At 56.0% G+C, this 16,249-nt stretch overlaps 1 protein-coding gene across 10 annotated transcripts in view; it reads right to left on the minus strand.

Moving 5' to 3' along the window:
• The window catches only part of PTP4A3 (protein tyrosine phosphatase type IVA, member 3), a 75,821-nt gene that overhangs the window by 15,379 nt on the left and 44,193 nt on the right, over positions 1 to 16,249 (minus strand). For 8 of the 10 annotated variants that reach the window (XR_002099598.1, XM_019528225.1, XM_019528231.1 and 5 more), the window contains one exon: positions 6,512 to 7,147. Coding sequence is in view for 9 of the 10 variants with exons in the window: in XM_019528225.1 (XP_019383770.1) it covers positions 6,512 to 6,616 (105 nt within the window). In the remaining variant the exon portion in view is untranslated. Of the gene's footprint in view, positions 1 to 6,511; positions 7,148 to 10,431; positions 10,770 to 12,836; positions 13,115 to 16,249 lie in introns of those variants that run through there. The other 2 variants (XM_019528226.1, XM_019528230.1) reach the window with 2 other exon arrangements.

Here is a 16,249-nt window from a genome sequence, read left to right on the forward strand (position 1 = left end):
TCCCTTCCCTGTCCCCAGGGCTGGCAGTAAGCACAACGCACACCTGCACAAAACAGCCCTGCCATGTGACAGCTCAGCCTAGGTGCAGGTGAGGTACAGGTGGCAGGGGTCTGTCCTGGCTCCAACACCAACTCCATGCCCTTGGTCATGTCACTTAACCTCATGCTCCTTCCCCATAGGGAGGGGTTTCTGCTGCCTCCCTCGCAGGGGCGCAGCGAAGGCAAGTTAGTTTGCACAAGGAGAAGGAGCCATTTGTTGGAAGGAGACGCCTCTCTCTCTCTCCATGCACTACAATGGTCACCACCCTGGGAACACTGTGGCGCCTTCATGGGACAAGGGGACATCCTGCGATTTCATTACAGGGGCCAGGCTGTCGCGCCAGAGCTCTCCACAGCGTACCGGGACAGGGGTGTTTGTCGGTCTGCCACCTGTCGCTCCAGCAGTAGCACAACTCTGCTTGTCGGAGGGGAAGGGGGGCAGGGACCACTGTTTGCTCTCAGCACCTAGCACACAGCAGAGGTCCGCAGGGGCCCTGAAGTGTGACTCTGGGAACCTGAGCTTTGCCCCTCGCTCTGCCAAAGCCCTGCCACGGACCCTTGGTCAACCCACTCTGCCTTCTCTCTCCCCACTGGTCCCGATGAAGACAGAGCATCTTGCTTTGCACGGGGCTCCACGCCGTCTAGGTCTCCGAAGCCCTGCTCAGGCACCGTGGTAATGCAAAGAAACGCTTATCAGCACATAGCTGCGGTGCTGGGACCAGGCTGCTTGGAGCACTGCGAGGAGACCCAGAGGTCACCAGCCCTGTCTGGAGAGCCTTGAAGAAAACAACCCTAGCATAAACAAGGGCTGAGAGGCAGGCGGAGGTTAAATCACAGGGCATGAATGCAGGAGACGCGGCGTGGGCAAGACCAGGACTTCCGAGCAGCCACCAGAGAGGCTGGGCACCTTCAAGTGGTAAACACACACACAATGACACTTATTTTTAATCCTCCGGGGTATTGCCAGGGCTCCTCTGGTTACTCACATAACCAATCAACATTTGCAGACAACAGAACTGGTTCTAGGAAAAGGGTCGGCTAAAAACAGCCTCTTGGCCCTAATCCCAAGGGCTCGGCAGCAATACCGGAGAGGCAGCTCGTTGCTCCCTGTGCAGATGAAGTGTGACCTCTCTCCTACCTTCTGCTGCACGGGTTTCTCCTCCTGCATGGCACGTGCTTTCCCCCTGCTCTCGGAAATGTGTGCAACCAGAGAGACACACAAGTGCTCCATGGACCTGGGTCTGGACTGGCTGCTTTGCCGCTGAGTGACAACATGACCTTGGGCAAATCCCCTCACCTCTCTGTGCCCGATCTGCTTCTCTGCTTATTTTGGCAGTAAGCTCTTGGGGGCGGGGACGGCCTCTAACTCTGTCTTTGTACCTGGTCCACCCCAGTGTGTTGCTGGAAACCAGCCTCACTGGGATGCTGGCATGCAGTATCCTCCAGTGCATAGTCTTCACTCTCTGTGGCATCCTTCTGGCACCTCTCACCACGGTACCCAGGCACCTGACAAGTGTTAATGCCCTTACCCCATGCCATCCCCACACAACAGCCTGCCAGGGAAATGGTGGATCAGAGAGAACAAGCAACTGGCTCAGGAAGTCTGTAGCGGAGCGGAAAAATGAAGCTGGACCCCCCCAGATCCAGCAAGCTGCCTAACCAGCTGGCTCTGCTTTCTCCACTTGTGACCCCATTTTCCTCACCGTGGGTGCTCAGGGAAGTCGTCTTCCTACATAAGCCCGACTTGGTGGGATAGCTTCAGGCTGCGTTGGGGCTGACCTTGGCCTGGGCCGCTCTGCAGACTTGCCAGCACCGCAGAGGTTTTCATGTCCCAACTGACTTCTTTTCCATGGTTGACTTTGTAGTTTTGTAAGAGGCTAGATTATGGATTTGTATGGGACGGTTGGATAGGGACGATCCTGTTCAGGCAGGGGGTTGGACTGGACAAGACCTCTGGAGGTCCCGTCCAGCCTCACTTCTTTATGATTTCCATGAAGGGTAGGCAAAGTTTCCTGCCCTCGGCATCACTGCACGCTCCAAGGAGCTAGTTAGAAATGCACACAACCCGACGCAGCTGGTCAGGGCTCAGGGGGGATTACAGGGGCTGCAGGGCAACATGCCACAAAGCGCTGCAGAGACAGACGCACACAGACATGGAAGCAGCTGAGGGTCCATTTTGAAGTGGGACCTGTTTTTCCAGGGATTTGGAGCGGGTTTTTTTTTTTTTTTTTTAGATCCATTATCAATGCAACTCTTCTTCACTTAAGCAGCCTGAGGAAGCTGAAGGAGATCATGGCTTCATAGTCAGACTGTGCACAATATGACCAGACACATGGCTTCTTGGTCTCCTGTCCAGCCAGAGAGCTGGCCTGTTGTCCCTGCTGGGTGAAGAGCTCTTCATACAGCAAGAGGGCAGAGCAAGATTTTAATGAGAGACTGGGCCGGGTCAAAACCACACAAACCTGACAGAGGGACTCAAGGCAGGAGCAGCATTTGCAGCTTCTTTTAAAAGGTTTTTGACCAGATTTAAAGCTGACGGTGCCCTGTCCAGCAGCCTATGCAAAACCGCAGCGCGTTGCAAAAGCACCTGACGGCAGCGTCTGGTCTCTGGCGCGGCTGGGAGCTCCAGGAACACGCTTTATGGGAGTAACTACAGCAGTTTCCTTTTGCCCTGTTAAACCAAACCATGCAGTCAGGAAGCCTGGTTTTGTGAGCGCTCGAGGCTTCAGAGCTGCCTCTGACCGGAGCAACTCTCCCTGTAGCCGCCCTTGCAGAGTTAACAGCTGAGTCTGTGCAAAGGTTTCCACTACACATGAAGCACGTGCCAAATCATTTTAATGCAGCTGGAAGCCAGAGTTCATGCCCCAGCTTCAGACAACGTACTGCGGAGGCTGCACTGTTAGGGATCCAACTGAACCGGAGGCCTGCCTGCATTCGGCTTGGCTCGTCTGTCCCCGAGATAAGCCCTGCTCGAACCACCCGTCTCCCTTGTGCGGCTGCCCGCTCGCAGACAAAGACCTTCCGTTTGCTTTTACAACGCTCTGCAAAACACCCCCCGGCTGCTGAGAGCCATGATCAGGACATAGACTTCATAGACATTAGGGCTGGAAGGGACCTCGGGAGATCATCGAGTCCAGCCCCCCGCCCAAAGGGCAGGAAGTCAGCTGGGGTCATAGGATCCCAGCAAGATCAGCATCCAATTTGCTCTTGAAGGTGTTCAATGCAGGTGCTTGAACCACCACCGATGGCAGGCTGTTCCAGCCCTTGGGGGCTCAGACAGTAAAGAAATTCTTCCTTATGTCCAGCCTGAAACGGTCTCGCAGTAGTTTATGACTGTTCGATCTTGTCATCCCTTGGGGCGCTCTGGTGAACAAACGTTCCCCCAGATCCTGGTGGTCACCTCTGATCAACTTATAGGTGGCCATCAGATCACCCCTGAGCCTGTGCTTTTCTAGCCTGTCATCGTAAGGTCTGTTTTCCTGACCTCTGATCATACACGTGGCTCTCCTCTGGACTCTCTCAAGCTTCTTCATGTCCTTTTTGAATTGTGGAGCCCAAAACTGGATGCAGTACTCCAGCTGCGGCCTCACCAAGGCTGAGTACAAGGGGAGAATGATGTCCTGGGATTTGCTTGAGAAGCATCTGTGGATGCAAGCCAGCGTTTTGGTCGCTTTACTAGCTGCAGCATCGCATTGCAGGCTCGTGTTCATCTTGTGGTCAGTGATGACCCCCAAGTCTCTTTCTTCTGTGGTGCTAGCCAGCGTAGCACTGCTGAGCCTATAAGGATGCTGCAGGTTTTTCTTCCCAAGGTGGAGAGCCTTGCATTTTTCAGTGTTAAACACCAACAGGTCCTCGTCCGCCCATTTGCTGAGCCTGAGGACATCCCGCTCTCAGCCCCCTTCAACAGATCTGAGTCCCCTGCAAATTTCTTAGAGCATCTTCTTCACCAAGGAGGGTGCTGGGCTACCACATCCTGGAGAGGCCTCTTCTTTCCGAGCCAGTGCAGTTTACAGCAGCAGCGTGGGTCTGTGCACGTGTACACCTGCACATCATGCTGTGCAGCGACTGCACGTCTGGGATGGCGCACGTGGCTCAGAGCAACTCCCTGAGCATCCGACTGGGCCCTAGTGCTTTGCCTCTGGACCCGAGAGCCTCCTGGAGCCAAGTGAGAGAGCTCAAGACTGCAGAGCAGCCTGCTGTGAATCCCAAGACGTCAAGATGAAAACAGGTGCAACAGGCCTCTGCTACAGCTGGACACAGGGGTGGCTATTAAGCTCCTTATTTCCAGCCTGCCACAGCCAACTTCATCAGTGCTCAGTATCTCTTTGGCTCTGGGGAGCCCTGCATGGCTGTGCGTGTCCATCGCCATGGCTCTTGTCAACCCCAGCTCACATGGACGGCTCAGGTGCACAGCTGACACCTGCTACACAGGCAGCTTCACCAGCAAGGCAGGGGCAGGCACTGCAAGCTCCATCCGATGCTGCATTTCACCCCCTGGGCAGGAACGCTCACTCCTGAAATGTGTGCCGGAGCAAGGCCAGATGCCAGCTCTCCTACAGGACTGCAGCTAAAATGCTTTGGGGCCTTCAGGATGGAGTGTCCCCAGTAAGTCTTGAGGGAAAGTGCCCACACAGTTAGAGGATCCCACCAGCACTGATGTCTCCTCCGAGCCATCCTCTGCACGCTGGTCAGCAGCAGGTGGATGGAGTCTGCTGTCAGTGCACCCTGGGCTCTTGCACTCAAAGATGAGTGGAGAGGTTGCTCGACTTCTCACCCCCAGCCCTTTCATAGTTGCTCAGGGTTGGGGCCAGGCATGCTGGGCACCGTGCAAAGTGTTTGGCTTGCAAGGCATGCAGATGGCATGCAATAACCAGAGTGCAGCTGCCTCCTGGATGGAAAAAATTAAACCTTCAGGCACAAGTAAGATCCAAAGGTGATGCCCAGAAGGTGAATGCACAGGGCTTGGGGTCCTGAGGAGAATCCATTTCCAGCTCCTTTGCGATTTTGCTGAACCCTGAACTCAAGCCATGTCCTTGTTGGGCTTTGGCCCCTGGAGAAGCAGTGCCCCACCTCCACCCCCCCCACATGCAGGGAGCAGCGGATAATGCCTGATGCACTGCTTTTCACTGTGTTGTGCTCAATCTAGGCAGAGGGCTCACTGAGCTACTTATCTGTGCAGCATTACCACACAAACTCCAATTCACCTTTAGCCAGCTGGACTCAAATCAGGGACAGGAGCTGCTGGCCTGTGGCTGCGAGCTGGGCAGGCAGAGTTCCACCACTGAGACGGCAGGCAGCAGAAATGGGTGTATCTGTACAGCCATGGGATTGTTGCTCAAGCAAAGATGCTGCTTGCTGGTCCGCAGCAGGAGAGGACAGGAGTCCGCTTCTGAGCGCACGCCACGAGCGGTGTCAACGAGCTATGGCCCGAGTCCAGGAACATGGGGTAGGTCTGCAGACCTCCCCTTCCAGGAGAGATGTGAGCACAAGGGAAGGAGGCAGAGCACTGCCTGCCTCACCGTGGCCGTGCACAGCTCAATGCAGACACCCTTGCTTGACCACTACCACATTTGTGTGGGACTGGGCAACCCCAGGGAGACTGCAGCTGGGTCACCTGCTCTGCATCCTCATCCTCCTGCAGAAGCAGCCCTAGGGACATTTGCAAAGCATGCCAGCCAGCTCAGCCCAGGCATTTGAAAAGCCAAGAGAAGCCTGCAAGTCGGAGCAGGGTGCTCTGGACTGACATGGCCCTCCTGCAGTCTGGGACAAGCGGCCCAATAGCTGCGTCCCTGCCTGAAGCGAGCTCCAGTGGGCAAGAGGTTTCACTAGGGAACTAGTGCATTGAAGCTAGTGCTACACACGATCGACACAGAGAATAGGGACGTGCTCCCAAGAGGAGAAATGCCAGCTTCCAGTGTTGGGGTTACAAGCTTATGCCCTTCCCCGCAGCCAAGATGCGAGGGGAGTGCTGATCCCGTCAGTAGGAAAAGCCCCCCGGCCCCAACAGCTCCTTGCCATCACTTGAGGCTGGTTGATGGAGAGGGAGCGGAGCCAGCACATTATCCGGGGAGCCGTGAGCAGAGATGGCCTGTGCTGGACATGCCCATGGGCTGGGATCTGCCCAGAGAGCTCCTGCCGGCTGCAACGCCAGCCATGAGCCTGGCTGACAACACAGTCCCTGCCCCAAGAGGCTTGCCAAAAGCACTAGCAGGACGTGGAGCAGGAGGAAGGAGACAGTGCGACTGCCCTGATTCACAGGCTGGGCGCAGAAGGGAGACAGCTCGTGGCCTGTGGCCTCCACCTCTACTGCAAGTGCTCATGAGCACCACGTGGATGCTCGTTAGCAGGGAACTGCCCCGAGACCATCCACCCCCTTCTAGCCCCCTGGTGCAGACCAACATCAAGCTGCCCCACAGCTGGGCATGAACGGGTGACCCACGGGTGGAAGGATGGCTCCATCCCCTCCTCCTTACCTCGATGAAGGTGCTGAGCGTGGCATTGGTGGGGTTGTGGGTGATGAGGAACCTCATGTTCTTGTAGCAGACCTCCACGGGCGCCGGCCGATTCATACGGGCCATGGTGCAGCGGTGTGGGGTGCAGCGCGTGCGGGGAGGGAGATTCAGAACAAACGTTGTGCAAATATTCCCAGCACCGGGCCCGCACCAAGACCCCCCGTGCCAGAAGCCAAATAATATTAACGATGACAGTCCACAACAGTCTTCCTTTTCGTAGTGTCAGTTCCCTTCGTGTGTGCAATGGAGGGCTGCTGCCTGCCTGGCCGCCAGGCTCCCTCCCGAAAGGCCTCTGCGTTGGATGAGCTCCTTGCGTGCCGCTCCCTCCGTCACGTTACCCCATCTGGATACGTGGAGTATTTGGGAGCAGCGACGGGAGCCTGGAGCAGATCAGGCCGCGGCTGCAGCCAGCAGGAGTCCCTTGGGCATGAAAGCCATGCACGGGGGCCTTGAATGGTTAAACCCGAGGGCGCGGACACGGGGCCAGGCGAGCTGGCGACGTCTCTTCCTCACGGGGCACGATGCTGCGCGTGGCAATACTCAAAGCCGCTTCCTGGCGCCTCCATAAATCCACAGCCCGTCAGTGGTAGAGAGAGTCTGAGGGGGAAGAAAACAAACAGTGTAAGATCCCTGCGGGAACGAGCAAACTCAACCTGTGCAGGGGAGTGTGGGGCCACAGCACCAGTAGGGGTGGCCAGTGATGTGCTCACACCAGTGCATGAATGGCAGCAGCAGACAGGCCACACATACCCCTGAACTGGGATAACTCTGTAATGCAGGGGAGGGGTAACCCAGAAAGAATCTGGGGTAAAACACACCAATTTTCGTCTCCATCCATCTCAGCTCCGATTGTCAGCATTAGCCATGGACAGCCCCATGCACCTGGGGAACAGACAGTTCAGGTCCAGGGTTGCCTGTGCCCGATCCCGATCGATCTGCAGGGCTGTCCTGCCAGGAGCCATAAGCACACTAAACCAATGGTTGTTCTGGGTCGTGTGTTAGACTGCTCCTTGCCCTACGTCACACCTGGCCAGGCTCACGCTAGCACCACGGTTCTGCACGGACCTGCTTGGAAGCTGCAGGTTTCTTCACATGCAGGCCTGTCACCCTGTCTGGATGCTGGGGACTCCTGCACTTTGGAAGAAGAGGACCTTTCTCATGCAAATGCCTAGCAGAGCCTGCCTGACGGGAGGAGGCAGGCGTAAGGGAGGTCAGAGCTCTCTGCTAGGATGGGACTGCAACAGGCGCCCAGCCCTGATGCAACTCAAATCCTAGAACCGCTGCTGGATGTTGGATAGCAAGCAGGGTGGGTACGTCTCCTGGGGGTACAGGCGGGATAGCAAGCAGGGTGGGCATGTGTCCTGGGGGTGCAGGTTACAGAGAGCTAAGCAAGAAAGGGCAGCTGCTGCAGATGGAAGCCTGTACCCTGCAACCAGGCATTCACGAGCGCACCTTCCCTCCCTCCCAACCCCCAGCTCTTCTCCCACATCAGGTTTTTGGCTGGTTTACAAGCTGCACCAAACCTGGGCCCCTGGCTGGGTGGAGGGAAGGGCTGGGCAGCGATGGGGAGAGCTGCAAGGGAGAGGAAGCGCCTGGAACAGGCTGCATCCAGCCCAGCATGGCTCTGGGAAAGGCGGAGCGGGCGTTGCTAGTGGCAGCGTCTGGGCATGGGGACTTTTCTTATCAGACGCACCCACATCTGCATTCTTATGCAAGCGCTCGCTCTTAAAAACCAGCAGCTGCTGGGAAGGAACCTGGCCATCTGCTTCGGAAAGAAGGGATCTACCCTCGAGCCCTGGCTGCAGGTAGCCACCTTCCCCAGCTGAGCCTGAGAGCAGGTTTCCTGCAGGGCATGGGAGGGTAGATGGAGGCACCCGGGTGCTAGCAACTGGCTGGGGAGTTTCACTTCCCCAGAACAACCCCTGCCAAAGGTACTATTCTGCAGCTTCACCCCGAAGGCAGGCAGCAGCAAAGGCAGGCAAATGCATGGCTTGATTTCAAGACACTGTCACAAGTTTCACGGGCTTCCCCATTCGCTGCCTGCAATGCCCAGGGACTCCCATTCCCCTAATGCCTCCTGGTCCCAGCGTGCCCTGTCCCACGCCCCCAGGTCCTGGAGGCGAACCCTGAAGCAGGAAGGAGCAGCAGCCTGAGTATTTCGTGGCTTGTCCCCAGCCAGCTCCTTTCAAACTTAGCTAGATGGAGCCACCACTGAAGTGCTCTTCAACCATGGAGCCCAGAGCATGGAGAAGCCGAGGGCAGGGCCCAAGAGTTGCACAGAGACACGTGAATTGCTGCATGGGCTGGCAATGGTACGAGATCTCCTGGGTGCCAACCTAGTGCCCTACTCCCCAGATGACTCTGCCCCCTTCCCTGCACCAGAACAGACCTCGTCTAGACTAGGGTGTGCAGGGGGATGTCTAGATGCATGGACACAAACTTCCCAAACACGAGCGGACCTGCACTGATAAACCATATGTTGTCAACACACCGTAGCCCCAGCTGCACTGTCCCATCCCATGCAGCTCAACAGGGTCAAGAACTCCACCAAAAGCCACGGGGACCTCCGAGGCTTCCTACAGGTCCAAGAGTGGCATTAATATACAGTGCGTATCCTGACCTATGGTCTCCAGGAGGCACGAGAGGAGCTCCTCGCTCAGGTCCTGCCTGGGTTGGGAGCTCTGCTACTAGGGAAGATCTTCCCCTCCAGCAGAAGTAGGGGAGCCATTGGGAGAAGCTGCTGGCAGAAGTAGGGAGAAGTGCAAGATCTACCCAGGAGGGAGCAGATATCCCCCTGTAGGGATCTTTCCCTTCTGCATGCACCTCCCTGGCTCAAACACCCACCTGAGTGCCAAGAGCCTCAGGATTTGAGCCAAGCAGGGCTGCTGGCTTCCCGGCTTGGAGCGATTGCAGTGGGAAGAAAGCGAGGAACAAATAGGACTTTTACCGGCTTCACCAACGCCATGGAGGAAGGATGGCCCAGTGGTGCAGGCGCTAAGCACAGGGATGGAGAGACCTGCACTCAGTTCCCTGCCCTGCCACAGACTTCCTAGGGAACCTTGGGCAAATCACCCGGTCCCTTTGGGACTCAACCTTCTCATCTGAGAGCTGAGGACAAAGGCTCTTGCCTACCTCACCAGGGTGATGGGAGGTTCAAGGCTGGCAACTGCTCAGATTAGCTCTAGCACTAGCTCCCAGATGCCAGCAGCGGTTCAGCCTGGCGCACGTTCCCAGCACATACAACACAAAGGGCTGCAGAAATGGGGTTGGCTGAGAAACTGGTTTGCGAGAGCCTGGCTGGGGGAGTGATCCCTGGGCGGATTTACAAAGCAGGCAGGAGATTAAAAACCGACAGGCGACTCAGAGAGAGAGAGATGCTATCGCAGAGCATCCATGGTGCCGGCGAGCGCGGGTCCTTCCTCGGGGCTGGAAGTGAGCACTGCAGGGAAGCGCCCTTGGCAGATGCCGCCGCCGTGCTTGCCCTGGCAAGCTGCACCCAACTCCTGCCGTCACCTGCCTCCCGAGACAGCGCGGACGTGGTTCAAAGGCAGCTTTACCCACCACGCAAGGGAGCCGCTGCACTCACCCTCGCCCTGCTGTGGGGCAAATGAGACTGATGTTTCCAGGGTAGAGCAGCTCCCCTAAAAAACTCCCCTTTGGGACAAAGCCACACGACTTTCCTCCTCCTCCTCTCCCCCACCACACCACTCCGCTCCGCTCGCCGGGGCCGAGGAAACCCCTTCACACCGAGACGCTTTACCGTATCCCTGGCCAGCGAAGTGCGGTGGAGACGTCCGCTGTCATGTTTGCCCAGGTACCTAAGCAACAGCGAACTATCAATCACATGCAAAGAGCCCGGCAAAGGCTGACCCGTCTCTTACCTTTAAGTCTCAAGTGTCTGCACCAGCATAAGAGACCCCGGAGCAGCACAGAGCCTGCACCACTTCTGGCCGGAATAGCCCCTCTGCTTGAAACCAGTCGAGTCTGCCCCGAGCGGCTGCATGGCACAGACACTGCTCAATCGCTCATGTCAAACTAATGCGCCTCTAATGCTCTTAGGTCAGCTAAGCTTTCCATGGGGTTTTCTCCATCCGGACCCCTTCCCACAACACAGAAGTAGAGGCTGGCTCTGGAAAGAAGCCTCCTCTACAGCTGGGTTGTAAAGCTTGAAGCCTGCGAGAGGACGAGCAGGAGCACGGGGAGCTTGCCATAGGTCTGCATGCGTGTAAATAAGTAACGAGCAGCACCGGGAAGCAGCCGGGCTGCAAGGAGAGTGGACTAGGTTAGCCCGACCGCAGCCTGGCTGGCCGGGAGGGCAGCTACTTCCCTGGGGTGTCTTACTACTAAAGCTCTCCTGGTTTGGTGCTCTCAGGAGCCTGCACACCTCCACACGGACTCACACACGTGTGCATGTCCCAAGGTGTAGCACAGAGCAGCTCATCTAAATTGTATAACTGCTGCTGACAAATGTGGATTTGATGGGATCGAATAGCAGCAGCACAGGGGCTGGCTCCTTGCTTTGGAAGGGTGCAAGCAGGAGAATGAACAAGAGACGTGCCAGTACTCGGAGAAAGTTGCAGGGCATGAAACTCTCTCCAGGGAATGAAGAGATACCCCACCTACTGCTACAGGACATTTAGCAGTGTGCTCAATTAGAGGGGAAAGCAACAGCGAACTTGTATAGCCCCTCCTTCCTGCAAGCATACCATTTATGGGGCTTTCCAGAAAGAAACAGTCCCAGAACATCAGTGCTGCACAGATTCAAGCCTCAGCAACTCAACAGCCCCAAAACTAAGGGATACATTGGCAGGGCGATGACGAACATGTGGGAGGAAGGGGAGAGCTCCAGGTCCGACAGGAACGCTCTACCACTGTCCGCCGCTCTCGTCAGCGCCCCATTATATTCTCGTAAGGAGACTGATTCGACGGCGAGACTCTTGTTTTGAAGCCCGTACCTTCCCCAGGTCACAGGCTGCTTAGCACGATGCGGCCGGTTCTCAAAATAGAACCTAAGCACATAAGTAAACTGAAACGGGAGACGATCGGCCAGAGCAAACTGCCTCTCCTTGCCGTGCACACCACGCAAAACGTGGCTGGCACTGGGCTCGCCTGCAGGAGGGGGGGGCAGCTACCCCGCGTTTCCATCACCCTCACCGTTCATGCTACACCATCAATCATGTCCATGCGCCACTGCCCAGCGCACCTACACGCACCACTGCTAACTAGTAGCACTGGAGGGGTTAAAGACTGAAGGCAGGAGCGCTGGACTGGCCAATTTGACTTTGCTCAGGAAATTCAGGAAGACGGGTACAGCTCCCATTGTGACCCAGCAGGACCTCAGTACCAAATGCTGCATGAGCACAGGCAGTCCTTGTCCCAAATAGGCTCCAGTCAGGGGAGGCTAGGTAAAGGGTGCAGATGGGAGCGACGTGCGGGTTCACCTTAGGAAGTGGGGACCAGGCACGGAAAGACGGGTTCGTTTTCCCAGTGAACGCGGCCTGTGGCACGACGAGCCCATCTGGAAAATCTGGCCCCGATTATAGGTCAGGGAATTTGGCCTGGTGGCCAGTCTCTCAAACCCTGCTCCCGTGCCTTCACCACAGTGTTGGCTCAGTCAAGAGAAAGGTCTCAACAGAGGAGATGGCTCGATTCTCTCAGCCCAAGCCTACAGATCAAGTCCGGAGCGGAGCAGAGCCTCCCACCTCCTGCTTTATTCTACCCCCGGATCATGTGGGCTGTGCTGACCCCCTCCCCTGTGCAAACTCAGTTCCCTGCCTGGGAAACGTGGTGCTTCCGTGGATGCCTTTGCACTAACATACGGCTGTGGGGGTTTCACCCGCCCGGAGCCGGATGTGGAAACCGGACGAGGCAGCCGAATACTGTGCCGTGCTCCAACATAAGCAGCAATCCCATGCCTGAGCGGCCAGAGTCCGGCATGGGGCTCAAATGTGCGTGCATGCCGTCTTCTCACATCCCGGCCTGTGGGCGAGGAGAAGGGGATCTTCTCCACCCAGCGAATCCCCCAGCCGGGCAGGGAGAAACTCCTGGACTGGCAACAGAGGAACGACATTTCCACAGAGCAACCCCAACCCCCTTTTCTCCCCAAGTCACCATGCATGCAAAGGGGAGGAGAACAAAAAGCAAAAAGGCAATGGAAAGGGGAAGCCTGCTGATATCCCTGCAAAGCCCTTGCTCCTGCAGAAGGCAGCAGTGCTTCCCAGGTACCTCCCAGGAGACACGGTCCCCATCCTCGCTGCCTCCCTGTGCTCAGGGGCTGAAGTCTTACCCAAACCAAGGACAAGCTGCAGCGACCGCCGCCCACAAGACTTGGAAGCAGCTTGCATCCCATGCTTCTTGCCCTTGCAAGGCGACAGCCTGTCCCTGGATGACAACAATCCATCCAGCACCAGCACAGGCAGCGAATGCCCAAGCTCAGTGGCATCTACTGAGCCCTCCTTCAGGGCAGCCCGGTCCACACCGGCCTGTGGACTCCACTCATGGCCCGCGTCCTACTGCCGAAGCAGCGAGCTGCCCTAGTCCGGTCCCCGGGAAGTGGCCCCGCGTCCTTGCAGGATGCAAAGTGGTCGAGCAGCTTGCTTCCACGGGCTATTTATAAGTAGTCCGTCACCTGGGCCTGCCCAAGTGGCTGCAGTTGGGATGAGGAGGCTCCGACAGGCTTGTTTTGCACGGAGTATCCGGTGAAAGCCCCTCTGCACTCCAGATAAACACTGGGGTACTTCTCTTTCAGAGAGACACCTGCTTTCTATATATAACACCCCTCTCACCCCTGCATCTGGTGAACGTGTTTGGTTCGGCTGAAGGAAAAAAAACAAAAAAAAAAAACCCCTGGAGCCGTGAAAGGCCAGGGAGGCTGGGGAAACAAATACGAGTTCACACCGCTGCGAGACAAAAGCAGACATTTCCACTTGCTCCTTGGCTCCTGGAAGCAGGAAACGCACATCTGGGGCCCTTGTTCTGTCATCGCGGCAGGAAACGGCCAGGAAGCGACTCTCACAGCCAAAGCAGCTTGACCATTAAAACAAGTAGCATTAAAAAAAAAAAGTCACCTGACTTGGCTGTTAAAACCATTAGTCTTTCTTCTAATGAAAAGGTTGATTACCATTCACCTCTCTCAATGCAGTGGCTCTCTCTGGGCCTGACTGTGTTAGGTGCTGTACATCTGCTGAGCAAAATTTACAGTGGGGAGTTGTCACAGGAGCTTCAAGTATTAAGGGCTGGGATTTGAGCAGGATTCAAGCGGATGTGAATCCCCAAGTGCTGCCAAGCTCTTTTGAAGAGGTCAGATTCATGGCAAGCCGTGGGTGCAGGAGGAGCAGAGTGCTCGGGCAGGGATGTACGCATCTGCAGACGCGATCCCAGGCGGCCGCGCACACCCGCCTCCTATTCACCGGCAGAGTTCGGACACGATGATTCAGTCGCAGCTGCGCCGATACCACGAGCTCTGCATACGGGCGTAGGTCTCCACGGAGCCGCCCGTGTTGTTCATCGATGCCATCATCAGACTCCGCCGGCGCTGTTCAGGGGTTAGGCGTCACCCGTCATCCCCAGCAACCTCAGTTTGGATGAGCTGTGCGTGCGCCGCTGCGCCATCACAATACCTCCCGTAATGCCATGCTCTTAGCAACCTCACTGTTACAAGAAAGAGGCCTCAGGCTTAGCAACAAAGAGCTCAGCCAGGTTTATCGTCTACAAACAAGCCTAGACACAAACATCCATGATCAGCCGGTCCATGGTGCTAGCCGGGCACCTGCAGGCACAGTGCAGGTACGAGTGTAACCTCCAAGCCCAGGGCCAAGAACTAAAAGGACCCTTTTTAGACACGGAGCAAAAGAAGTTCATGTTTAGTGCAGCCACATCCTTGTTCTCACCAAGCACTAAAACATCTTCAGGGGACAGTATCCACATCCTACTTCTTACCCATTAGTGCACCCCAGACAGGGCTACCTGCTTGCCTGGACACTGAGGTTTGATCTGGCATTAATTAGCCGGATCTTAAAAAAGAAAAATCATCGTCATTTCTGAAGCATTTCAAAATACCCTCTTACCCAGGACACCCGCTGATCAGAAGACACCGGGCCAGTCTGTGGCACATCGCCCTGTGGACAGACTCCAGCACCGAGAACAAGGAATCTTACAATGCACCAGCAAGGAGGGCTCTTACTTTGGAGGACCAACTTCTGTGATCCCCCAGTATTAACCATCACAAAAATCGGTTACCTGCTACCACTAAATTCCCTGCGATCACTTTTAAGAGCTGGGAGAGCACTGACCTATCTGTATCTGCCCACCTGCTGCAGCATCCACCCTACCACTCTGTTATACTGCGAACATTAATCCCCACTGCTCTGGATTTTGCAGCACGTAAAAATCAAAACAGGAAGCGACAGAATTACGGGAGTAATCAAGCAGCCCCTTCCTGGCAAGTTTCACTCAGGGGTGGAACGGATTGGCCGTGGCAGCACTGAAAACCCCCTACGGTGGATTTTGCACTGCTATAAACGGAGCCTCAAGGTACACAGCAATGTAAAACCGTTCTGCTGGTATGCAGCAGCGAAGTGCAAAACGCCACCGCGTGATGCAAGAATAAAACAAGACGTGTCCACTTCTCCCAGCATTTTCCTGATCTGGGAGTTAGCTACCAGGGATGGAAAGTGACACCTGCAAGCACATCAGCTTTTATTCATGCTACACGGTCCCAGGTCACGGGATTTACATTGGTCTTGCCAGGGTCGAACCTCCAGATTTTTCCCCCACGTGCACACCCCAACCTGAGGACAAGAATAAGCCCCGAATCTCAGCTGCGGAGCAGCAGTTCTGCTGCTCTTTGGTCGGCTGCGCACCACCACGCCGTAAACGACATGTCACGCGGATTATTACTGTCTCCCTGCTACAAGCCGGGTCAGACGGTTTCTACCCGGCGCCCTTCATTTATGCAGTGCTTTCTGGACAACTAGGAAAAGATGAGCAGCAGCTTATGCTGGAAACACCCCCGCCCAGTTTCTGATGGAGTTTCAGAGGTCGCCATCTCGACTTACACCATAACGCGACACGCACAGATCGAACAGGTGAAGAAGTCTGAAGCTATTTGGGTTTCTGCTGTAAAACATGCAGTCAAGGAAGGTGGACCGTGCGTTTGAGGTCCCCATTTGCTCTGCAGCAGGGGTGGAGGGGAGAAGGCAGTCCTTGCTCCCACCGTCTCTCCTATTTTTCCGCCCCCCACCCCAGAGAGCGCTTTGCTGCAAGAAGAGAGATGATCTCTTTGTTGACAAGGCGTTAAGCAGCAAGCTTCAGACAAAGCTCCCTATTTATTACCAAGGCTGAGCTTGTAGCAGCAGCTGCATTTCCCTGGGTGTCACCACCCTCCCAGCACTTATCCTTGGGCTTTGCAAACTACTCTGAAAAGCTTTTTATGCAACCCACTGCAATATAAAGCCCTGCGCTGAGACTTGCCAGTCATTATAGAAACCAGGGGCGCTGCTCCTCGCGAGCATCTCGCCTGCGGCTGAAGCAGGTGGTTTGCCCAGCTTCATCCCGCTAAGGATGGAGACTCGCTGCGACTCAGGGCCTTGGAGGGGCAGGTAAAGAGAGACGTAGGGCACCCCGGGAGGGAGGTTCAGGGCCCGTGTTTGCAAATTGGGCTCCCAACCTAGGTGTCTCAGCCATGAGACGACCCCAATT

The sequence above is a fragment of the Gavialis gangeticus genome, unplaced genomic scaffold (assembly GCF_001723915.1).
Source record: "Gavialis gangeticus isolate Ggan-Ray unplaced genomic scaffold, GavGan_comp1, whole genome shotgun sequence".
NCBI lineage: Eukaryota > Metazoa > Chordata > Crocodylia > Gavialidae > Gavialis > Gavialis gangeticus.